Here is a 27,201-nt window from a genome sequence, read left to right as displayed (position 1 = left end):
TAAACGCCACGGGTGCCACGGCAGCTTACAGAAATAATGTTATTGAATGTGTCAGTATCACAGAAAAGCACGGGTGCTGGAATGAATAACTGAACAAACGACATGAAATACAGAAAGTACGTAATGAGAATCACACATTCTACTGATTTTGAAGTAAACCAAACAGATAACAATATACCTGTGTCTTGACTTTCAATTTGTCTTTTAACTGAATGCTTTAATAACCTATTATAATTCTTGAAAATATTCATAGAAAAAAAAATTGTGGGAATTGAATACAATTATCATTTAAAAAAAAAAATCCTTTAATTCTGAACTAATTGAAACTAATAATCTCAAAATTTTTAAAACAACTAATTTTGTGTCAACAGCAAAGACATTATTTAAATATTGTAAAATTAGATTTTTGAATTCAAACATTGTATAAGCAAAACTTTGGCAGTTCTCGTTACTTTATTTTTGTATTATTTTTAATTGAAAACTTTTCGTAGATCTCCAAAATAAATTAAATGGTTGAAAACTACCATCAACATAAAATTATAATTCCAGAAAAAAAAAATTACCTTCTAAAACATGCTTTCGGAATACTAGAATTTTTACTCTAATGTGTATCAAAAATTACTTCTGCAGCTAATACATTTCAGGCCTTAATAACATGCAGATGCTGGCAGGCCAAGTTTATGTGATGTCCAGTATCACAGGCTTATCCCAAGTTTCAGCAAACATTTTGGCAACAATTTATCTATTCACAATCAAATTGATTCAAAGTGAAAAAAATGCCAATAAAAATAATAATTTTAAGGTAGAATAATAACTCACACAGGAAAACAAAACTCCCTGCCTAAAAAAATTATTACAACTACTTTTCTAGTATTGATATACTTATACTGATAGAAACATATATTATTGTTGCCTCCTTGTAGGGAAAACAAGGGAGTTAGTTAGAGTTACACAAGAAAACTGTATTGTAAGAGTAGCACGATTTATGATAATGTGTGTGTGTGTGTATATAATTTTACTTTATGCTTCAAGTGAGAGTACGGGCTCTCTGCCACTTGATTAGTACCATTACTAACCACAGATCTGGAGACTAGGTGACAATAGATGTGAGCCCTTAATAACTCTACCAGGTGGTAACGAAGAAGCCAACAGGTGCCACCAATTTGTATGCTTTACACGGTCACCGAAACTTCCCCTTCTCTGTCGCGAATCAGCCTCAGAGCGAACATTGCAAACTTCATAGAATATAACCAACGGTGAAGAAGTGATACACTAGATTAACATTTCAGAGGAAATGGGTTCCAATCCTGGCATGGCCATCCAGATTTTTTTTTCTTCCAAACTTTCCCAAAACAACTCCACGCAAATGCTAGGCCAGTTTCTTACTGTAGGCTGTGGCCCATTCTTTCCCCAATATCCTTGTTCTGTGTCGTGTGTTTTCGTCTCTATAAAGACTTTGCTGTACACAAAACACTAAACCCAAGTAAAAGAAATTACATATTTATGTTGTCTCTCTACTACTGTCCAATTATAGCTTTAATAATGTTTGAACAACAACTGAGACATTAAAGGCAGTGTCCATACAGATTCATTCTATAATTTTGTTTTTCTTGTAGCAGAGACAGCTGATAAGCCTTGTTACACATATCACTAACATTTATTTTCTGCCAAGTGTTTTCCTGTATACATTAAGCAAAAAGAACTAATTTTACATTTGGTATTTTCTCATTATAATTATTATTATAGTAACAACTCATGGAAGCAAAGCAAATGTGAAGACAATTTAACGTATCTCATTGTTTACTCTTGAATATTGTTAAGGAAGTGGATCAACTCCCACCAAAAACTCTCAAACCAAAGTCATTTTTCTTCTTTCAGATGTAATTTTTTCATACTTATTTGGTAATTTTATTTCATGAATCTTTACACTAAAAATGACTTTGCAAAGTATGGGTTTTTCTATGACTTGAGAGAGAAAACAAACTATTAAGAGGCCACTCCAGTGTTTCAGGGGCACTACGCAACCCGCGTTAACCTCATATGATTCAATGCTATTTTCATTTTGCTTATAACTTATTAACTAATATAGATTTCGAAATGATGCTTGCTTGATATGTAAGACAACGATGCTCTTATCAAAGCCCCTTTCTTCAAAAACGTGCATAAATTATGGTTCAAACCTAGACAATACACTTATGCATATTAGTAAAGTTTAGAATAAAACCATGATTTATGCACGTTTTTGAAGAAAGGGGCTTTGATAAGAGCATCGTTATCTTACATATCAAACAAGCATCATTTCGAAATCTATATTAGTTAATAAGTTATAAGCAAAATGAAAATAGCATTGAATCTTATGAGGTTAACGCGGGTTGCGTAGTGCCCCTGAAACACTGGAGTGGCCTCTTAGCTAAAAATTTTTAGACATGACTAATAAGTCGCTTAAGCATAAATTCTGCAAGACGTATACTGCGAAATTTAGTATGGGTATATCTGTGTTATGTTACTGCAAAAAAAAACTGCTTTAGGCATTTTTTACAGTTTTTTCAGTGCGGAACAAAGTTAAAACACCACTCAGAATTTCTTTGGATAAATAATTCCCTTCTTTGGGTACATACAGATTATCAACAATGTTTCATGACTGAATTTCCAGAAGTTAGGTACCTGAGCTCAGGTGAAAATGGTCAACTAAACTGAAATTTGCCTATTAAGATGTAAGTTTACCAATCGACCTTGATTTCCCAAAATTTTGTAGACCTAAATTACTTTTATTTATTTGTCTCACATAAAATAAAGTTTGATATTCGTATGAAAATAACTTGCCAATACTTTTATTCAACACCAATACATGTTGTTGGATACTGGACACAATGCCCCGGACACCTATATTCTAGCAATTACAGTCGCTGTTCTGCAATGACGAACCTCACACATAAAGCATATTATAGCATACAACTGCATCTTTTTTTTTAACAAGTCGTACTATCATAAAATAACGATACGGGCAGTTACTGCAAGAACTTGATTCCCGAACTAATTGTCCAGAAGTGTGTTAACCTCGGGATGTTTGGGACACGCACAGTGGCCGCCATGCTTGCCGAAACACAGGGGAAAGCCCGCGTCACGGGACACCACCAGGCCGACGAGAAGCTGCGCGTGGCATGCTGGACGCAAAGGCAGACGTGGACCGGTACAGAGATAGAGAAAAATAAAAAAAAGGGGGGGGGAGAGAACGCAGGCGGGGGGCAGGTGATTTAGTCTGAGGTTGAATGAGACCTTTAAGATAACCTCCTCTGGGAACACGACCATCTTGAGGTACTCGAACTCGCACAGGCGAGTCAGGATCTCCTTCATGGGCTTGGACTGGGACTTCTTGGCCATGGCGCAAACCCCCACCACCACCTGCTTGCCTTCCTCGCCCGACAGCTCGTCGTCCCCGACATCGCTCAGCTCGCCCTGCACACACCGACACACACAGACAATCACCGGCGTCACGGCCCGTCGCGCCACCTCTCCGTCACCAGCTCCCAGCCGCCTGGGACACAACTGATTCAATCCTCAGATGCAATGGGGCAGGGGCGCAACAACTTAATTTCCAAAGGGGAGGCAATATAACTTTTTATAAAGAATCATCGATCCCCCCTGGGAAAATTTGTATTTCAAGGTGGAAAATGGTGCTATTTAAGCAGTTTTATCATCTAAAAATTGATTACACAGCACTTTCTTTGCCCCAGTTTGCCCCCACTTCAAGGTTTCAGAGGGGGGGCAAAATACCCTTGCCCCCCCCCCCCCCCCCCCCTGTTGTTGCGCCCCTGCAACGGGGTGCATTTTACAACTGATGGTGTCTTACATTCACCGGGTTTATTCGATTGAGTCGTGTATTTCCAAAACCCGCCATCTCCACAAAAAAAGAAAAAAGAAAAAAAATGGTCTTGTTCCAGAAAATCAAATTCCATGGTAACTCGCAGTGAACCAGGAGCAGTTAATTACAAAAGCGGCCATATTCATTTGATGAACCGTCTTGAATGCCACATCGTGGAATTGAGTAAACAGTTCTCCTCGATTTCTCGCAAAACTGTTCTGAGGGAGATGGCCAGTTTTGGAAATACACGACTCAATTATAGGACGTACCTATTTATTGAGTTTTAGATATTTGAAACTAAGGTGGGGCTGGCAACAGTGATGACTCCATCCACTTGCAGCCAAACCATTAAGATTTGTGATATGTCAAAAATTGAGCAGGTTATCTATTTTTCAAGGTGATAGTTCAGGAAGTGACACAAGGAACAAGGTGGTTAGTCAACTGCCACACTTACATGAAATCCAGAACAACATAGGTGCACCATGTAAGCGATGTTTGTGTTAATTTCAAAAAAATTAAACTGAGCACAATACACTTGAAAGAACAACCTCCCCTTACTTAAGGTTGAAACAGCTAAAGAAATTATTGTTCATTTTGGCAAATAGTACATGTCCAGTTAAACTGACAACAAGCTGAGAAAACTACTTCAAAATATTAAAACCTTATTTAAAATGTAATGTTTAGATTGGTAGACAATTTTTTTTTTCATAAATTAGAATATATGCTGTGTGAAATATAATTGAATACATACATTACGATCAATGCATGAATATTGAATACTTATCATTAGAACCAATATCAATGTTGATTTTCATATGAGGCAGTGAATGGATAGATACACTTTACTGTCTTTTTCTGCTGAAATGCAAAGTAACGTTATTCGAAAAAAATATATATATATAATAATATTCCATTTTATCACCCCTCCCCCCCAAACCATGAATTGGCAACTTCTTTAGCCATGTGAGAAAAACACCTGTTTCCACACAACATACTTGATGTATTTCTGCAAACTAATAATTAATGCAATTAAAAAATTGTATATTACATCAACAATTTACAGTCATCATTTCTACAAAATTTGACAAATGTCACAGACAAAGCATCTATATCCAACTCAAATAATCACAATTCTAATGTGTCTACAAAATTCACTGAGTGAATAAGAACAACTGCACCTCATTCAATATAATCAATGGCGAAGCTACAGGTACAAAACTTCATTAAACACTTTTTCATAGCTGTGCTGAAACATTTGAGATATTACATACATTATGATCAATGCATGAATACTTATCATTAGGCTCATATAATGTTGACTTTTAACACGAAGCAGTGAATGGGTTGATACACAAAGTCTTTTCTGCTGGAATCCATAGTAATTCCACCAAAATTCTCCCAGGGGGGAAAAAAGCATAAATATTTTGAATGAAAAACAACTAAAATAAAGAATAACTCTGGTGTTTGGCTCAAACAATCACAACTACAGAAGATCCATGAACTCTTCCAATAAAACCAATCAATAAACACGGAATTCGGTATGCTCAAGCTCCTTTGAGTTTTAAACTTTGTATAGCAAGTCTTATACTACTTGTTATTTAGTTAAAAGTATTTAAGCACCAATTAAATCACATTTCCAGTATCAAAAAATGTAACCATGACCGTTCGCAGCCAACAGACTGCACAAGCGCAAAGTACTAAGAACCCAACAAAAACCTTTATTAATTTTTTAAGTTATAATTCTTTAGGCATGTTACAAAAAAAATGATGAGATTAGATTTTTACAATGCATGCGCAGCATGCAAGAAAAATTGAATGGATGAAAAAAAGGCTACATACAAATAAAAAGTATGTGCTTTTAAACCATATACTTTAGTATTTCCATTGAATACTGGTCCATATAATTTAAAAAAAAAATTTATTGTGAATGTAAGTGATAAAAATGTGTTTATAAACTTAATTATGTGTATTTATATAAATGAGGTTATGTTCCCATATATATAATATAGTTGCATTATGAATTATTACATTAGTATTTTATTCATTTTAAAATGAATACATTAAAATAAACATTCAGCATATTTACTGATTTTCATTATAATTTCATTTATCTTAATTATTCAACTAAATTAAATATTTCATATGTATTTGTATTAAAATTAAATACTGTGTATTTATTTAAATTTTGAATTTGATTGAATTTATACTTTACTAACCATATTTATAATATCACTGCAGACCTTTTATTATTTTATTTCTCTTAAATGTTTTCATGCAAAATTAAAGTTAGTTTTTTTACTACACCACGTAAGTATAACTTTTAACGGGCATACATAAGTACATGCACCCATTTTTTTATACTCAAATTTCACTCAATGAAATAACACCTACCCTCTTCAGTCAGATCACATACGTTCTTTTATTCGCATACAATAACCACTGACGGTCTTAAATAATGTGGTGACCATTCATACCAACCAACTGCCAGTTTAAAGAGTTTCAAGTCAGGTTAAGCCATGGTACAGTGTTTATTTTTTATTAGTTTCAGTAATTATAAAAGGCAGATACTGTCACCTCAAGGGCTTCGAGACAATACACTCAAACAAATATAGCAATATTAACTTTTGTACATAGTCCAATTATGAAAATAAATATTCACACTACAAGTTGTGAGCCAGTAAAGTAGCTCATAATAATTAACATAAAAGTTTCACAGTGTGTATTATACATGTGAAGTAGAGTGAGTAGAAAAAAATTAAATTTTGTTTATTGTATTCTAGAAGTGTGGAAAATTTGCCAATTAACATCTTAAACAAAAAATATATCTACACTATATTGCAAATCCTTCAGTTAACACAAGGAGTCTTCAGTTTTACAAATGACAAAAACCAAAAATTATTACCTTAATGCTCTAACTTTACAGATTACCATTTTTGACTTCTAAAAGTAAGTATGTAAATTATAATTTAACAAATTACAAAAAAAATCACGTACCACATTATGAGTTTGCACATGAGGTCTAACGGATTCTGTGTGCTGCTATATTGTGTACGTAGGTTCACAATTGACCCATGCTTTTTGCAGTTATAATTTCAGCCAGAATGCTTAAACCAAGTATTTGTTTTTTATGTTTATGCAGACACACCAGAATGATGACTTGGAAACCCTTTTAACTTCCTCTTATGTCGAATTGCCTCGAAATACACCCTCAGAAAATTTCCCCGAAAATTTGTTTGAGCATTCAAGGCAACTTTTGTGACATCTATTATCATGTTAATAATGCAGTTAATGAGCTAAAGTCTTTTTATATTGTAAACTTGACATTGACCAGGGCTACACCCGATTTGCCTCACGCCACTGCTGACACCTTCTCCTCCCACCAACACTCTCTGTTTCAAACATCCCACTGTGTGTGTGTGTGTGTGTGTTTGTGTGTGTGTATGTGGGCGCGCGCGCGCGCGCGTGTGTTCGGCCACCCGGCAAGAGGCGCTGTGTTACGGCCTCATACCATTTATAATTGTCAATTAATAAGTATGGTTTCCTTTTACTATTTCTATTTTTTCCCCAGGGTAATTGTTTTCAGCTAATTATGAGGACGGAGCAGCGCCATGCGCGACCCCTTTCGGCACACCCTTTAGTTGAGTGGTGAAGACTTCCCCTTTAAAAATAATGAACTTAATAAATAATTGTAATACATAGTAATTAATCCTAAATTAAAGTTTAATTATGTATATTTGCTTTGCAATATTAATCAACGAAGGGTAAATTCACCACTTCCTACAGTCATGACACCCTGGCCAATAGCCAGCCTCTTCCGTTCGCTGTCCGGGGTAAGAAGCATCTACCCACCTCGTCGACTTCAACCTGTTGCTCGTTACTGATCTTTTAACATCTGCCGTCGCTAAGTACCTTTAAACTTTTTCTATTCATCTTTGAGGCCTACCCCAGCAGTAGACTGTTTTACCATATTGTTTAAAGCTCCTCAGAGAGTTTTAAATAGCACGACTATCTTTGTAATTTTGGGGCTAGACCACGTGGTGTCCTGGTCAGCATTTAAGCTGGACTACTTCTTGCCGTTGGCAATATTAACTATTTTATACGTAACAACTCCACATTGTGTGATTACAGAGTCTTGTCAATGTACACGACGGCACCAATAAAACCAAATAGTCACCCTGACTCGTTTGTATTCATTTCTCAACCACAAGCTTCCCAGTGTAGAGACTGAGGTGTGTGGGCACCTCAAGACCCCAATCATCTTCGCCGATAACATGGCGTGCCCGCCGCTGAAGTGGGCTGTTAAGTTCCAGTGTATCCGTGCAGGAAATTGAGCCTAGCTCCCCACGGGCCACGTCAGGGCCCAGGGACAGAGTCGATAGCCGGGTAACGTGCCCATCCACGTAGTGGCACCCAATATCTCCATTTACACCGACCCGAAAACCCCTCCTCACAACAAACTTACAAAATTGTCTTTGTTGTCATATATAACTGCTGTAATTTTACAAGGCATATTAGACAATTAGTTATTCATATGGTCTGTATTATTTTTTTTTTTAATTTTGAAGAAAATTATTTTAAAAAATACCTCCTTTACTTCTCACAAAGAGACATTCCCCAAAAATATATGGACTTAGCAGTTCAAGAACAACCCTTATAGAATGAAAATAAAATGCAAAGTGGAAACCAAAATGAAACATGTTTCCTAACCATCATCATACATGCATCAGCCTTACAGAGCACGCAAATACAACTTTGCTTTCAATTTTAAATAATTTCAGGAAAACACATTTGTTAGAATTTTCCAATTAATTTGTTTCATCAGGTACATAAAAATGTTTAAAATATAAAATATGTATACATAAAACAGTACAATATACTATCTGTATGGCTACAACATACATTAACAAACAGAGACATCAGGGTAAATAAGACAAACAAAAACAACACTTATCTTTAACATCAGATTTAATTTTTTTTCCAACATGCTTAACAATAAATTGATGTTAAACCCAAATTGTAACCACAAAAACCAACCGGGCACTTTAAGCCTTGGCCTCACCCAAACCATTGGATTTGTTTTGCTAATTTTTCGAAGAAACGTTTTTAAAATATGCTTAAAGAAGTTAAGTTCTAGCGAATGACTAAGATGAAATTAGTCTAACAAATAGTTTCAGTAATGAATACATGTTTTGAGTATTTACACACAGCAGTTTAAGAGTAGCATACCAACACCAGGTGACAGAATTTCAAACACCGGCATGCTAACGCAATGAAACTAGAATACTAATGCCAAGCAGAAGCAAGAGGCAAACATGGTTGGTGAGGCAGAGGTAACAGAACAGGTAGGTGGGGGGGAAAGACCAGCGACTCACCAGGTTGGGGAAGGAGCCAAGGAACTGGTAGCCGCGGATGCAGGTCAGGTATATGTGGTGGGACGAATGATGTTGGGAGCAATAGCACACCATCCTCATCAGGTTGCCCGGCATAGTGTCTGGCGCACCCGAGACACTGCTTGCTGCGACTACCTCGGTGCTACCAACAACACCTGGAGCCACATGCATGAAACATGGGAAGTCAAGCATTCTGAACGTTGAAAACCTGGTTGCACAGGTAAAACTACAACTAAAGATACAGTAAGTAATTCAGTACACGTTCAGCTTCTAACAAAAAAAAATTTAATGCTTGGGAATGTTATTTCATAGTTGCTATCATTTTACTTGATAAATATGTAAAATGTTGTTGAAATATTTAAAGTTTACCATTTGAATGGAAGGTTAACAACATTAAAAATAATGTCTAATGGTATGAACGGTTGATTGGATAAGGTTAGTGACAATAAAAATACCTAATAATTTTGCAGGAAAATCTGAAAACATTAGCTCAAAAATACCATTTTCTGAAATTTTATTTTATTTTCACAGTATAGCTGTACTTAAGCAAATTTACCATTACAGAGATAAAGTAAACTACATTCACTTTGCACAAAAATGAAAAGTTTCACTAACTACAGATGAGAAAATATTTCAACTGACCCTGAAACCTGAAAAGTGAATAGTGAAAAACTATTAGTTTCATCATTTCTCCTTGGAAAATGCAATCAGTTTTCTACTGACAGAACCATAAAATTGCATAATTCTTTGAAGTAATACAGCACATGGGGACAATCTTTGCAACAAACTGCATAAATATATAGTATACAACAGAAAATATCAAAAAATTAAGGGAAAAAACTTGAAAACTATTATACAAAAAAATTTATGTAGTATCCAAGTCGCAAATATACAAATTGTTGTAAATTATAAGCTCTTTTTATTAATTTTTACAGTTTAAAATGTGTATATAGTTCATAAATATTGTGACAAGATGTAAAATTCTGTAAGAAAATATAGCAAGGAAAACTTGAAATTTTTGTTAAAGATATAGCTACATCATCATGATAACATATTATGATTTATATGTGAATTGTACCTATAGATAGTGTATGTAAATTTGTAGACTTACACATTCCACAGCAGAATGAACACATAAAACGAACAACCCAAACATGGAACCCATTTCACAAAGACAATAAGGATGTGCTTTAACATGAGCAATTAATATAGACCAAAACACATTCAAAAGATGACAAACACAAATGATGACATTAGTTAACAGTAATTCACAAAATAAATTACCAACGGCTATACATGGACACAATGCGCATCTGGAATGAATGAATCATGGCAGCTACATCTCTAGCATAAATCATAGTTTAGTAGTACTTATCCCCCAAAGTTATATTGATGATTAATCCCAGCCCAAAGAGCCAACCACCTCTTAATCTCACCACCAATCCTTGACAGCAAGAAATGGAATGCACAGCACAATTCATTAGGCAGGCAAACTGCTCCGTGATGTAATAAACATGCACAGAAGCCCACACTTGCTGTATCTCTTCACCCCTGCAACACCCTATGGTCCCAGTCATGCCTGCTATAAAGATCTGACATCAGTTCTGTAGTGGATGGCCATTACCTCTACAACCTGCATCGCTACAAATAAAACCTCCGCCCAGCTCTTATCACCAAACAAGACCACTTCTGTTGAACAGCTGTCCAACGAGTCAGTTCTGATCGTAGACTAATAATGATAATATGTCTTCTGAGTGCAGTCCCACCGTTGGTACAATATATGCCAACAGAACTGTTTAAATTAGCTGATGTAAATCATGAAACATGCATTAGTTTACAAATGGTACACCGACAGATGCACACCTGTGTTAAAATTATCAAGTGTCCAATTATGATATGATGTACATTAATTATTTGCATACCCCCAACAAAGTTCTGATTGTGAGCAGCGACACGTATTTTTGAAAGCTGTATTCATTCATTACACGTTCTTGTCAGCTACACAAACTGCTAGCCCACTCAAAATGCCTACACTCTTCCCGAAACTGCTTTAACTCACCCAAGCTACAAAGGAACACTATGATCTTCACATCAGTGAACATTAAGGCATGGACTTACCGCCACTTTAGTTATTTCATTTTCTCATCACGATAGCTTTCTTGCATTTGTTGTTCGGTCACCAACTTTGTCACCAGATGTTTACCAACATTCAGGGCCGTCGAGACTGAAGGGGAAAGGAAGCCGGGGGGAAAAAATTCCCAGGGCTCAGACACAGGCGGGAAGGTAACAGAGGGGCCCAGTTACATTTCAAGTCTTTTTAATGTGTGGACTAACCATGATAGCAGGACGAAAATTACAAGTCTGGAAACATTAAGTTTTGCTATTTGCTCATATCATGCTTACAGTTGTGGCCACGATAACCTTGTACAAGCAAATCTGCCTCGACGAAAGTTATAACAAGGACTACAAGGAAAGATAAAAAAAATATATCCATAAGATATTTTGGTACATGTTAGATGAGGAGGCTTGGTTATTACTTGGAGGTGGAATGTTAAAAACCAAAGATGGTGGAAAATCTGCCACCATGACAGGTGGATGTTGTGTGAGGGAGATGTTATTTCAAGATAACGAGCGGGACAAATTCTGTAGCAGCAAGTAAGCAGCAGCAGCAGATTTATTTACGCTCCTTTACTTGTCTACCATGTTCATTCAGTTTTAGTATGCTACAGTGGGCACAACTCACACATACAGTTGGTGAAGCATAATCATGTTGTGTGTGTGTGTGTGTGTGTGTGTGCTTGTGGTGTATTTTTTTTTTTTCGATCCAGTTGTCTCCACTTTGCTTGGAATATTAATTAAATGACCTGTTAGCACAAGATCTGAAATCTCATGCAAGAAACAGTGGTTTGTATCACTGAACTTTAGATAATAAATACTGTAGCTTAAAAAATATTTGTTATATTTAATATATATCGAGTATAATTTTGTTCGGAGTTAGAAATATGAGCACAGATTTGTTAATCTCATCTATATGAGCCACTTTGTTTTTACTTTTTCTATTTATTTAAAAATGCAATTCACATAAAATACAATGTGGTAAAATGTTTCCAGTAAATGGAAGGAAAACCATCAAAATAAAGAAAAGGCTAACAAAGGTCAGACATTTGATTTGTGTCCTATCGCGCTATCGCAGATGTAAAACTAAGTAAAGAGGCAAATAATTTGTTCAAAATTCCTTATTGTTCTCAATCTACTCTGCCACCTCTAAAATTGCTCAATAAATTAACTAATTGATAATAATATTTCCAAATGTGTGTGTTGCACTGAGCATATTCTATGTACTTCCTGTTTTGTTATTCAAGCAGAAAGATCTTTCAGTGTGCTTAGCAAAATAAAGAATTGCCTGAGATCAACAATGGGTCAACAAAGACTTACTGATATAGGAACATTATGCATTGAATCAAGGCTTGCGCAAATATTATTTTTTTCTTTTATTATTGAAACATTCACTGATATGAAAGTGTGAAAAACTAATTTCAAATTATTTTTGATTTTTAAGTTGTTTTGTATTCAGTACTATGTTAGATTTTTCTTCAGTATTAAGTAAATTTTTAAGTTTTAAAAAGAAAAATGTCATAATTTTTGAAAAGGTATAAAGGGATCAAAATTATGTTTTAAGAGAAATTTAAAAAGTTTTCTTAAAATGGTGTTAAAAATCAGTGTAGTTCCATTTATAAAGCATTTAATCTCTTAAAGGTTTGCAGTCTTTTGATATTTATAATAGTGAGGGGTTTGAAGAATTGTGTATTCAATAATGGGAAGGAGGCCCATCAAATTAATTTTTCCCTAGGCCCTTAGTTTCTCTCGACAGCCCAGCCAACATGTAATATAACAGCGATCAAACATTACACAAGTGTTCATGATTATTACCACTTGCACGATATTTTACAGCTCATAAAAAAAGTTTAGTATGTATCTAGAGACAAGATTTGCAACCAAACAACATATGCAAGAGAGCTATCATGGTAAATTTCCAGAAATGGCATTTAGAGCAAAGTAATTTGAAAAAAATCATCTACCTCGCACGTTGACACCGAGCTCTAAGAATGTGATTGTAACGTGTGTACCGGCGTACACTTGCAAAGTACTGTACCCCTAACTTTTCACGGCATACCACATGCAACACAGTGAGCTGGGCAGGCTTCCCCCGAATAGACGAGACTATTCTTCTTCCAGCTCGTCTGGGAAGCCTGCAAGTATAAAAGGGCATGCGCCCAGACTATTGATGAGCAGAACAACTGGGACATCAAGCGAGCAGGCTGCTATGCTGCTCCGACACCACTCGCCGGCCTACACCGTCAATCGCCGCGGAGTTGCTGCCGCCCGAGGACCGACAAGACATCGACTGGGTGAGACCTCTCCGAGTTGTAACCCAGGATATACACAGTTCATGTGGAAGCGTCGCTGGATTAAGCATAAAATCTTTCAGAACAAACATTAACTTAAAACGACGGTTCAGCCACAAGGGCAAAGAGGGCGTGCATTAGCAAACTCCGTGAGGGCCGAGTGAGCGGAAGTATTGACACAATTACGACACCATCAGGACACTATTGCGACCAGATCGCGACACAGTATGGACTCTAACTCTACCGCCGGTAACGAAGAATCGTAGACACAAGAGACAGTGAACAAGATAAAGAACTTACGCGTTACTACGGGAATGCGGAGAGAGCTTCACATGGTACCGGGGGACGAGTAACGAAAACCAACCTATAAACATTGACAGCGTTACACGACTAGTTGCGTGTCTATAATTGTAACTTCTTGTATTAAATATCTGAATTCATGTTACGTGTAAAATTGAGTAATATTTAGATTAAGTTTGTTCATTGTGACTTTGTATGTGGTATAGCCTTAGTAGTTTAAATTGACGACGTTTCGATCGTTAGCGGTGACGAGCGCACGGCTCGCCACAATTAATTGTATTGTTTTGTTTTGTTTTGTTTTAATTGTTCAGGAATCGAGCACTTAGCGTTAATTCGTACGTTTTGTGTTCTAGTGGGAACTTACCACAGCAGTTCGTCTCCACGAGAACCCGACTTGTTTAAGTGTTATGTCAGTTTGAGAATCAATGCAATTCCTTTTGGTGTTATTAAGTTTGTCAATAAATTGTTATAGGATCGAATTTAACCTAGCAACTAATTTCATAACCACCCGCAAACGTCCCTTTTCTTCCTTGTAAGGGTTTTCCTACGTCCTTAGTGAAACCCGCGACAAGGTTCCCGCCACAATATCAGGCGACATCAGTGAAACACTGTCAACGAAATTTTTTTACACATGCACGTTACGCAAAATACTAAACATTTTCTACTTAAGTTATACTTATTCCACACACACACCTCTGTTTAGAGTGGAACATGTGGTGTAATATGAACACAGTAACACACACAATGGCCCTGAGCTTACTTCCTATGTGCCGGATGTCTGATCACACCTCCTCTTTGAAAGAAAGCCCCCTCCCCCCACCCCCACCAAGTGAGGCACTAATCCGGTACCTGTTGGAAGAAGGCATGCAATCCCTTCTCGGGGATGGGGGGGGGTTCAAACATGTCCAGATGCACTTGACACTACTTGTGGCATTCAGGAATGAAGTATCCTTGGGGCTATCAATGTCAGTATTGACCGTCTAACATAAAGAACCCCCAAACAAAACACTGACATCTTTTATCGTACTTTTTAATAATGTCATAGTCATTACTAGTACTTCCTAACCTGTACCCATCCCAACTGAACAACATACTGAGAGGGAACAGAGATCATGCAACTTAAAAATTTTCATATCATTTATAAACAAACAGTACAACAATGTGATTCATGCTCAAATAACAAAGTGAAAGAAGAAAACAATCACAAGGTAAAACATACTAAGATAGTATGTGATTTTATGGCTATTAAAACAATGTCCTAAAAACCACATAATACCTCAACCGACAGTGTTACTATTTACCAACATGTATGCATTACCTTTGTTCATCAATCAATTTTATCAGCAATTACCCCCCCCCCCCCCCGCCCCAAGAAAATCATTAATAATCGGCATAAAATGACTAATTTTCTCAATTTGTAGCTACTTAATATGTAAAATTATAAAATATCTTTCTCTTTATAGATGTATTAGAACATCATCATAAGCAGTGGTATTGTAACAATATACCTTTCATAAGTGGCACTTTTTTTTTTAGTTTCCGATTTTTAAAAATCACTAACATTCCTTAAATAGCCTAAAAACATATTTTAAGGCATCAATTTTTTAAAAAAAAATTAGGGAAGTAAAGGAGGGAGATATTCCATACCAGTCAATGGCACCCACCCCAACTCCCAGACCCTCCAACACAGGCATATCAAATTTTATTCTTAAAGCTTCCTTCGGCACCCTTCTTCCACATATCTGGCTACACCCATGGTAACAGACACACAAATCATCAACAATATCCAACAAATTGCTAAGTTTGAAATAAGATATCTGATTGGGCACACAAAAAAACTTAGCAAAAAAATTTTTAGGTAACTGATTTATTTGCATTTAGCATCAAACTTTTTATATAAAAAGAAACTTGGGAGATGATTTTATGATGTGACCACTAATTATTTGGAATCAATACATTGTTATCATATCTGAGCATGCTAGGAAAATCTAGCAACATTATTTTAGAGTATATTTTTTATTTTATTATGTTTGTATTTTAAAGGTATTTCAGGTTTTTTAATTTCTAAAATTTACTTTAAAAAAATATAAAACTATAGAAAAAACAGGTTGAAAAAATGTGTTATTTTACATTTGAATTAATTGCAACTTAATCTCGGGTGACTAGGTGAAGGTCAAAGGCCAACGCAAGGACAACAAAGCTCTTACTCCAACATAACCAAACCGAGGCTCAAATCCAATCCCAGACACCACACAACACACAGCAATATGAATTTATTGCACCACACAAACCTAGTACCAATACCCAACAAATCAACCACAAAACACAAAAATAAGCCTTTAATTTAAGCATAATTATGTATACTGGCTCACAGTGTATGTTACCTCTATAAGATATACTACTTAGCTCTCTGGTTAAAAAAAACAACAGGTGTCGGACTGCTTTGTTACAAAGGTTGGGCTAATTTCAGTCCTATATAAACTATATCAAAAGCATTTTTAAGTGTAAAAATAAAACAGGTATTTGACAACAGATGAATGTGGTGTCCTACATATTGATACTGATATTTTTTGTAAATAATAAAACATATACTATTGTATGTTAATGACTTCCATAAAACTACTGAAGTTTTATACTTATCATGAGTAACCATTACTATATTCTACTATTTTAGTAGCTTTGTAATAAAATATAATGTAGTATTCACTTAATTTATTTATAAATATGGTTTTACAAATGTATTAGCAATCTTAGCTGTGTATTAGAGAAATAGAATGACAGTAATTTCAAGAATTACAACATTCTGGAATTAGACTGTCATTACTACATACCCACATAATGAGCCAAATCATGATGGTACACCACCAACCATTAGGATTATCTCACTGACGGTCTTAAAAGAAGACATTATTACACATAAAGTGGACAGAAACAGTCTAATTATTATGCAGGGTACACTGTATTTATTCATGCTGCTAGCCATACAACATTGTGCTGTTTTCATTATCATCTAGCAGCAATAGAAGCTGTGAAACAGTGCAGGGAACAAATTGTAAAAATTATCAAACAATTAATACGACATAAAAGGTAGATACAGTATAATACAGAAGGAACATAAACGATCGTCAGACCGCAGAAATTACACGTATCGTACGGAGAGAAAAAAAAAACACGACAGAAGGACGTTGACCAAGAACACGCTCACAAGAGGCAAGTGAAGCAACGGGAAGGCCCCTGCTCCCAGACCGCACGCACGCACGCACACCGAAACAGTTTGAAGCGTGATGCGCAAAGCAGGCACAGCACTTCGCGGTGCGGTCTCGTTACGTACACACTGGTCGCAGTAGCACGGCCACTCGTCCTTCTTGGAGCGGCGTCGCTTCAGCCGCCACCAGTCCTTCCACCAGCTGAGCGTCTCCATGGCCAAACTGCGGACGCTACCGGGCACAGCGACAATCGGGCGTCACGCACACTTCCGATAAGAGAGGGAGACAAGTCACTTGCGCCCGGCGGCTCCTTCGCGGCCACACTCGACCCAAACACTCCCGCTCCTGCAGTTGTCAAGACTACTCCACAAGTGCTGGTCCAAAACAAAACGTCATCAACATGAACACTTAACGACCTTCGAGAACACATCACAAGCCCAGGACACACAATAACAACTACCGCACTGTTATTCTTGACATGTTTTAATTTGAACATACTCTGAACTTAGAACAGATTATTATAAAATCAATTCCAGATACTGACACTTTTCACTATACATACACTGCAACGTACGTTCATTAATCACACATGGTTGAAGTAATTGCATATAAAGGTATTAATGATTCAAAACAAATCCATCAATAAACAGATTCATTTTAAAATAAATATCTAGAGCATAGAAAATTATAAAAACATAACTGATTTCAACTACAGATGTTCAATAACAACAGAGTGATGATATGCACATGCTTCCATCAGTTACACTTCAGCTCAATGGAACATCTGTCTGAATCACTTGTACACTTGTGGATCACGAGAGGCTACCATCTGTTTCACTTCAAACTTCAAACACACATCCAATCATTAGCACACTTGCCGAAAGGCCGACCTTGTCATGGTCTTTGAGTAACAAGTGCACAACAGCCACACATGACGTCTTCCTTCAATACAACAGATGTCAGCATCAAAATTTACTTGTTTAACTATGTTGCTTAAACACTGCAGAGCAGAACAAATACAATACCAGAACTTTATGCCAGTTTCTGTGGTAAACAAAAAAGATTAACTCCCATAAAATACCGACTGGTTTACTAAATAATTTAAAAGAATATAAGTTAATTTTTATTTTATAAAATTTTGAGTTTGCTATATATAACTTCAGAAATTGGTTGGAGATATCAACCAAACACTTGTGCGTTAGATAAATAAAAAATTGTGTGTTTTGCAACTATTTCAAAAACTACAGGTCTAGCACACTTGAAAGAGAAAAAGCCTACTGCAAATCTAGGGGGGGGGGGGGGTGTTTGGATTTGTTCAACATAAAAACATATTGAACTTTCAGTCATTAATTAGTTAAGTCTAATGTGACTAGTTTATATTCCATTAGCTGCAGCCATCCCTTCAATAAAAAAATTATCATTAAATATCTATAAAAATAACGTGTTTTAAAATTTTCTTTATCTGTGACAATAATATCATTATTAGTTTTAAGCATTGAAAATAGAACAAAAAGTAATTATTGTTTGGTATGTTATATGTAGAGAAACATATTTTAATTCATTCATTTTTAATAAAATTATAACATTTTCCAAGTATAAAATAAGAAAAAATGAATAAAACTCTTTAGAGAAAAATTTTTATATGCATGTCCTTAACACCTTATACTCATATACATGCAAATTTACACTTTCAAGGTAATTTGTTCACTTATTTTTACCCACATGGCTACGTAATTGGTCAAGTTCATTTTTAATGCAACAGAGCGGAAACAATCACTGAAAGCAATACAAAGAACTGACTCAAAAAACATTAGTCATGTAGTGCATATAAAGTGAAGCTATATTATCATTGGTACTACACAAACCTCTCACACACCGATTGATTTTTATAGCAAACAAGTTGATAGATAAAGATATTATTTTCACTTATACATACAAAAAGAAATCCACACAATATTTTTTTTAATAGTTAGAAAAATTTTGCATGCCCTAAGCTACAAGTACAAAAAAATAAGTAATTGTATTTATTGAAAACTAAACACAGTTTTTACAAATATAAGTTACATGCACAAAATTCAACCAATTAAAATTTGTCACAAAAATGTATGCATTTGGGTGCAAAGCCAATAAAATTTGTTTTGCTGCTCTAATGTAAATATATTGCATCATTACTCAAGCAAGGTTAAATTGTTATAAAACTGTCCATATTGATAATTATGACTACATTAGCAATTAGTGGGAAAACTAATTAGCAATCAGTAGGGACTGAGTGAGTAATCAGCAAGTATTAGTGTGAAGTGTGACTCATCACAAAACACCAGCAACAAGTACCATGAACTGCCAATAGGGCTCAGCACTGCTGTCCACATCAAATGTGAATACGTCTGGCATTTGGGGATAAGAGGCCATTTCTTAGAAGAGAGAAGGCAAGACTAACAGAGAGAAGCAGCTGAAATGAAAGAAAACAAGAATGTCAACAAAAGAGGAGCAAATGAAACCACCACAAAGCTGCTACAACACCACACAGTAACATGCCTTCTTATAGTGTGTTTGGTATTCTTAACTTTTTTGAAACAAATACATATTTCCAAAAATCAGGCTTATATAATTTAGCTGTAATACTGTCAAACAGACTAAAAATTTCTACGCAAAGCATGGTGTTTCATTAGTTGCCATACATACTGGTTCGTCTATGGTTCACATGCATTCAGGTACGAGTCGGCATCAGAACACCTAATTGGTTTCAATATGTTTCCACCCCACATGAATGATGAGTTTAGATAACTCCCTAGGCACAAAACAAAATACATTCTGATATTTAGCTGAAACAAAACGAAGAAACTGTCATCATTTTCGAAAATTATCAACTCTACGAGTTTGAACTACAACGAACAAAATGGCAGCTCACAAAATGACAATTCGTGATATACAAAAAATATGTCGTGAGGATGTAGTCACCACAAGGCAGCACTGGGCTATAATCAAATAAGAATATATGTTACAATGTTGATAACAGGATAGCTTACGAGATAATTCTACAACATTATTTCAAAGATAATGAAGTAGTCTCATTTTGAGATTTTCTAGGAAATTGTTGTTCAAGAGTCAATGAATCAATATTTATGTTCCTTCATTGACAAGTGGCTGACTGAGATGCTGAATTGGCATCTTCAAAGAAATATAAACTTTGTGTGTTCAGAAATATATAAGGCAGGGTCTTGAATCTGTAATGTGATAATGTGTAGTATTTTAAAAAGAACATTTGAGCATTAATGGCTACTTTTATTTAGTGAGTTATGGTTTTTATGGACACCAGCTAACATTAAGTGTGGAGAAATATGCCTAAATCAAATACTGTACTGCTATTGGTAGTTGTGTGTTATACTAATGTATTTTGTAAAACTCAAAAATTTTAAATAGACCCATAAAAGCTATTTAACATGTTCAAAATATGATATTCCTCAATGTCTGTTTTTTATATTCCTTTATTATAGTCTATCATAAAATCACAACCTTCCAACTGATTTTTATTAAAAAGAAGAAAGACAGAATATCACTTTAAGACCAATGTGATATTTCGGTTTTCAACAAAACAGAAAACTCTAAAATAAATGTTGAATCATGCATCAATAAGGACAATGCATAAAATTTACTCAGCTACTATATTAATATCAATGATATATTCTGTTTTAGTTCTACTTTATTTTTCAACATTATTTTTTATCGAACACAAAATAGCTCATGCACCAAATGACTAACAGACCTATGCAAAGGACAAAACAGTATGAATAAAAGTTCGTCAACCAAGCAAATAGATGGTACACCATGCTTCATGATCATAAAAAAATAAAAACCATTTTAAGGTATTCAATCTAAAACCATAAACAAAACACCTCAAAGGAAACAAAAGAATTTTATTTCATTACAGAAAATTTTCCAATCAAATATGCATTACACACCTATTCATCACTATTAGATGGAACATTTTTTTAAAAAATTTAAATAAGATACAATATTTCTACGATATTTTCAACACACGGCTCAACACAATTACACACACAAGATAAATGATAGCAGCAAGGCACTTTGCAATCTACACCTAACAATTCTTGTTTGACGGATGCTACAAGGCCAAAAGGTACTTGGCGAGATTACAGTAATCCTCCACCCGCCACTATATTCCATGACTACACGCAGTGTGTTTGCCAATGACGCATGCTGGCTGTGGGTCTGGAAGAAAACCGACACCCACACGCCGTTCTCCGCCTGGTCTGAGCCGACACTCGACGAGGAGGAAGCTGTCCCCCAGCAACCCAGGATGAGTAGTGAGGTGAGACAGAAGCATGGGTGTTGTGTCTAGCATGCCCCCCAATACGAGAACTGCTGACCCAATTTGGAAGCATTCTTAGCTGATCAGCAAGTGACTAGCAACGGCCATAGTTCGAGGTAAGTTATCTATAATAATGTTTAAAAAAAAATGTACATCAATAATTTATTTGTAGAAGAAAAATTATATTTACAATGTTTAGAACACAAATCAATTGCTTTAAAAAATTTGTCACATTGAAATGTTAAACCACAGAAATTATTTATGCTTTGTACCTATCCAATATGTACTTCCTAAGCCTGATAATTTAAAGAAACTAGAGCTACGCAATCGCAAAAAAAGGTGCCCGTTATTAAATATTCAGACATATCATGATTATTTGAGTTTCACTTTTTAAATGTACAGAAACAGTAGAAAAATAAAGGATTAAATTAATTTGGTTCTAATTTTGTGAATACACACACAAACTGTTTACCATACATACTTCATTGAGGTGTTGATAACTACAATGTGCACATCACCCGAGACACAGGGGCAACACAGAGGCAAGAACGCGTCACAGATGAGTAGCAACTGTTACATCCATAACAACCCGAAAATAAGCTTGAATTTATAAATAACCACTTTGCTGACGTATCTTCAGGCGACAGGATGCATTGGACGACACGCCACATATACATCAAGAGGAGTATAAATATGACATCCCCCACCTCTCAAGACAAACACACACACGGGCATGTGTTATGTGTGCACATACAGGCAGGTGTCCGAACACATCGGGCAAAATGAATCACTCCGTCACCAGCCTACATCTTATTGCTCCTGCTGCTGAATATGCACTGATTCATTACATAATTTAAATTATATACAGTTTGTTCACAAAATAATGTCCCAGTTTAAATGGAATATTATAACAGTTTTTTTAGACTATTTACAACAAATCATACATGAAATTGAAGGTAAACTAACCTTGTTTTATTTTTACACAAATGTTCAATATGTGCACCTTTAGTTATACAGCACACAGCCAACCTAGAGTCTAATTCTTCCCACACTTTGGTTAACACGTCCAGAGTAATGGAAGCATGTGTCTCCACTGTGGCTAATCATTACGTAGCAGCGGAACGTAGACACAATCTTTTATAAAGCCCCAAAGGAAAAAAATCACATGGTGTTACTTCAGGTGAGCGTGGAGGTCAGCAAAAAAGAGTGTTGTCATTCGACCATCATAACCAATCCAACGGTCAGGGATTTCAATCACTCTCATGCAAAGAGATTTGAATGGGGACGGACTGCATTGTGTTGCCAAATAAAGTTTACAGGTTAACGCTCTACCAATTGGGGAAAGAGCCATTCTTTCACGCTGCAAGCAAGAAAACAACAAAGCAGTATTCGCGCATGCGCTTATCTAAAACTGTTTGAGTTACTCTTTAGTTGTGACCTTGAACCAACACACTACAATGCTTACTCACAGATGACACTATTAAATTTTATAACTGGGACATTATTTCATCGACATACTGTACTTTAGTTCTATTACACAATTTTACACAAATTCAGGATCGGTGCTTCTTTAGTCTGAAAGTTCTATTTGCCAATGTGGACACACTCAATAATAAAGGACCTTCTGAAATTAGTTTTGGACGAATCAAGACTGGTGTGCTCCGTCATAAGCCCTCTAATGAGAATCACAACACACTAAGAACATTCCAAGCTACGCAGAGCAAAATATCACCTACAAAGGCCTACAAACAGGACGTCAGCACCGCCCGTCGTGAAGACCGTCACGTTGTTGCCCGCCTGACACAAGGCCAACTCTAGCAAAACGAGAGAAAAGCAGGGTTAGATGGCTTCCCAAAGCAAGCCTGCAAAGTGGGTGAGGCAAGTTGAGTTGGAAGGTTTGGGATGGAGCAGGGGAGACAGCAGGAAGCTGGGAGGATGACAATGGGGGAGGGAGATGAGAGTAGAAAAAAACCACGTTTGACAAGCCCTAGAACCACCAAGGTTTGAATGAGACCTAAACCTGTAAACTTAAACCCGTCTGTGCTAGATCCCATTACAGGACTGAGAACTTGTGTAGTCCTGTATGGACTGATAACAATCAAGGGTCATAGCAAGACATTACATATTTTTCAACTGTCCTTTAATTCTATAAGTACACAAAACTCACATGAAGATTTCAACTTAATTTAAAACCAGAAATATTTCATGAATACCAATTAGGATTTAACTTCATTTTGACTACTACTGTATTAAAAAATCCATATCATACACTTACTGTATTTTTAAAAAAGATTTATTTTGAATTCTATTAAAAAAATTAACATATTTAAGTAATATTTTTTTTTACAAAATATATCTTATCTTGAACCATTAATAATTATATTTTTTCCAACTGCAATTCAAGAATAATGTTGCAGAACTGAGCCAAAAAAAATGGTTTTATAATGTTCTAATTGCTTACCTATGGAAAGTATATCTAATTTTAATAAACTTAATAGTCCCCGAGCTTGAAATGAAATATTTTTAAGTCAGAGGAAATAGAGACACATAATAATATTTAATAAAAAAAAACTATTGGTTCCTATAAATAAAATATTTTTACATGTGTTATTTTGTTTAGTTATTAAAATAAAAATGTTTCAAACAAAGGCAAACTATGTTTTATGCAATCTAAAATTCAACCTCAATGAATATTCCACCCCACATTTGAATCATAATCTGATGCTGATTCTAGTTCATGCTGAGCCTCGCAAGAAGCATCCTAGCGGCTGATGAGCTGGAGCCAGGTTCAGCAACAGACTCACTCGACTCACTCGTATCTTGGTCGGCCTCACGACACCGGAGCTGCTGCTGTCGACGCCGATGTAGAAGGACGGGCGTGCCCTGCGCAGACCTTGGTAGCCGTGCTCCAGTTCCGTGTAGGACATGGCCGGACGCTACAGCCGCTCTGCGCCCACATCACAGCAGCGGGCTCGCAACGTTACCTGCACACCCATGCTTGAACTTGTGAGTGGCAGAGTTTTCAATCAAGAACATTTTCTGGATACGTACAACCTAATATATTTCAGGAAAATTGCCTTTTTTTTCTATTACCAACATGGATTTACATTATTTAAGGTAAGTTGATGTAGGTGGGTTATACAATAATTTCTTGGTAGATGCTGTTTCATAATTTATTTTTTGTTACTATAAACTGATAGTGGTCAGAATGGGTCATACCTAAAATATCAAATGTTAAGTGAGCCATTAGGTGTAAAAACAAAACAAAATGTATGTTTTATTTGATTCTGCTTATGTAAAAAAAATCAATAAATTTAAGTTTTTATTTGATTCTGTTTTGTAAAAAAAAATCAATAAAATTTATTTATTTGATTCTACTTACATAAAAAAAAAGATAAAACTTTACTATTTTGCAGAAAAATTTTTAAGTAAATTATTTCAATATTTTCCAAAAAATATTTTCCAGAAAACTAACATATCTGGCCATGCTCGCTAGGAACTCTGAAAATTCCTCCTGGATGCACAACATTCTTGTCATAATTTCATGCAAAACTATAAAGGCTACACATTTTATTATTTTCTCTGTTAATGATAGAACTCACTGTTTTTGAATACCTTCTTTAAGCACTTTTCAACTTAAAATATCCTTGAAAAGTGAATCTCAAAGACTGTCAGCCATTTTTCTTATGCTTTCAGACTGTTGCAAAGATCCTTACAGAATTGCTGGTGTAGTCTTTCACATCCTTATTGCCTTTCAGGGGATTGAGATACTCCCTTTGATAGAAATAGTATGGCGTTGCCCCACAGATCCTTTCTTCTCCTGCTCTTTCTAGTTTTGATACATACTTACCACCTATACTTACCACCTTATCACTATGCTTGAACATTCTGACTGCAGGATACTACCAGCAATATAACCTTGACATCGAACAGGGCTACGCCCTCCTGTAAGTCCGAAGTGCCTCGCCCCGCTTCAAGCCCCTTTCTCCACCCAACACCATCTATGGCCGCGACGTATTTCAAACCTCCGCACCAACGTGCGTATGTGCGTGTGCTAGTCTGTCATCACAAGAGACGTAAGTAGAGTCAATGCCATGTCCATATATTTTACTGTTTTGTTAATTTTATTGTATGTTTCCATTTAGCCCCAAGTGTATATGTTTCCAGGTATTATAATAAGGACAGAGTAGCGCCATGTGCAAACCTTTCAGAACGCACCCTCATTTGAGTAGTTTAGAATTAAACTAAGGTATTAGACATGTTCATATATATACATAATATTAATACACTGTAAATACTTGTGATTTAATGGAATGAGTTTGAAGGGTTCTGCTATGTTACTATTATCTTCATGTAATTGCTTACTGTGGCCATGACACCTTGACCCGTGCCCCGTCTCGCTCGACTGCCGCCCAAAGTAGAAGCAACCACCGCACCTCGAGGACTTCCACGTTTGCATTACTAATCCATTAGCATCCTCCATTTATAATTTTTTATTAAACCTATTATTTATCTTCGAGGGTGGTAGACTGCTTTACCTAACAATTAAAGTCTATTAATGGGTGAATTGCTGCTGGCACTTTTACAGAATCATTGTGAGAAGAGTTATTGTTAATTTCATTTCTTGTGTGTAATACTGCATGAATAAAAACCATCTTACCAGAAACTGTGAGTACTTTGTCCCCTCAACCACGTGAGCATCTGTAGGTACAGTGACCAAGCACCCAGGTAGACCATGTCACAGGCCTGGAGTAGAGTCATAAGACACTAGTGGAACCAAAGTCCATGACTAGTAATCAGTCAAACTAAATATGCATATTTCCCCACACATCAACCTAAATCTTCATTATAGAGTAATAACATTATTAATCCAAAACCAGCAAATGTTTGACTTTAAAACCCCTGGAATTGGAATACTCTTCCCAATTTTTTTTTTGCAGAATCTAAGTTATATCTATTTTTCTCTGATAATTTTCATAGGCATTAATAAAAAAAAGTTACCAAAATCTCCTGTAAGGGAAAGTTGCAACACTTCTTCCGCTTTTGCATAACAACTGACAGGAAGAAACTATTGAGGACTACCAATGAAAGATTCACAATGCCTGTGAAAAAGAAACAGTTTTCTTATCATTTCTTGTGTGACATTCCCCTTTAACTATAAGGCCATCACAGTTACTTTTCTTTACTTATGTTCACATTGATAACTATTTGGAATGGAAAATAATATAAGAAACTAGGTACACACAATAAAAATGTATTGTAATTTTTTTACTACTCTGAGAGAAAGTAATTGGAGGGACAGAAACAAAAGTTTTAGTAGAATATTTAATAAACTAAAACCATGTCCCATTTCACTCACTGACTATCTCAATTTCCAGTAGAGGACACGAGTGTGAAAGTGAATGATATTGTTTGCTTACAATAAAATGCCACATTATTATGAATTTAGAGACTTAGGACAACGGGATCTTCAAGAAAAAATGGCCTCCAAAACAACAGAATGACTGCTGATAAAGGTAACATTCTATAGAGTCCAAAATTATTCAAGGGGAAAAAATTTAGCAAATGTATTATTCATACATAATAATAACTTTTATTACACAAAAAAAAATGCTTTTTTTTTCCCCCTAGTATATTCTGAAATATTTGAATGTCACTGACATAAATGTATCCAAGTGTTTAGTTTCAGTTTAAATTTCCAGAAAAG

The 27,201-nt window shown here is 35.7% G+C and overlaps 1 protein-coding gene across 17 annotated transcripts in view; it reads right to left on the bottom strand.

The window, feature by feature from the left end:
* Positions 1-27,201, bottom strand: part of LOC134533079 (inositol hexakisphosphate and diphosphoinositol-pentakisphosphate kinase 2) — a 98,410-nt gene that overhangs the window by 69,499 nt on the left and 1,710 nt on the right. For 7 of the 17 annotated variants that reach the window (XM_063370299.1, XM_063370297.1, XM_063370305.1 and 4 more), the window contains exons 2-5: positions 24,299-24,478; positions 17,290-17,395; positions 9,235-9,407; positions 3,277-3,456 (exon numbers count right to left, since the gene is read on the bottom strand). In XM_063370299.1, the coding sequence (XP_063226369.1) occupies positions 3,277-3,456; positions 9,235-9,407; positions 17,290-17,395; positions 24,299-24,421 (582 nt within the window). In that variant the 5' untranslated portion in view covers positions 24,422-24,478. Of the gene's footprint in view, positions 1-3,276; positions 3,457-9,234; positions 9,408-17,289; positions 17,396-24,298; positions 24,734-27,201 lie in introns of those variants that run through there. The other 10 variants (XM_063370303.1, XM_063370302.1, XM_063370310.1 and 7 more) reach the window with 8 other exon arrangements.

The sequence above is a fragment of the Bacillus rossius genome, chromosome 6 (assembly GCF_032445375.1).
Source record: "Bacillus rossius redtenbacheri isolate Brsri chromosome 6, Brsri_v3, whole genome shotgun sequence".
Lineage (NCBI taxonomy): Eukaryota > Metazoa > Arthropoda > Insecta > Phasmatodea > Bacillidae > Bacillus > Bacillus rossius.
The sequence above is the reverse complement of the archived record's forward strand: the minus strand, read 5'-3'. Positions and strand labels throughout refer to the sequence as shown.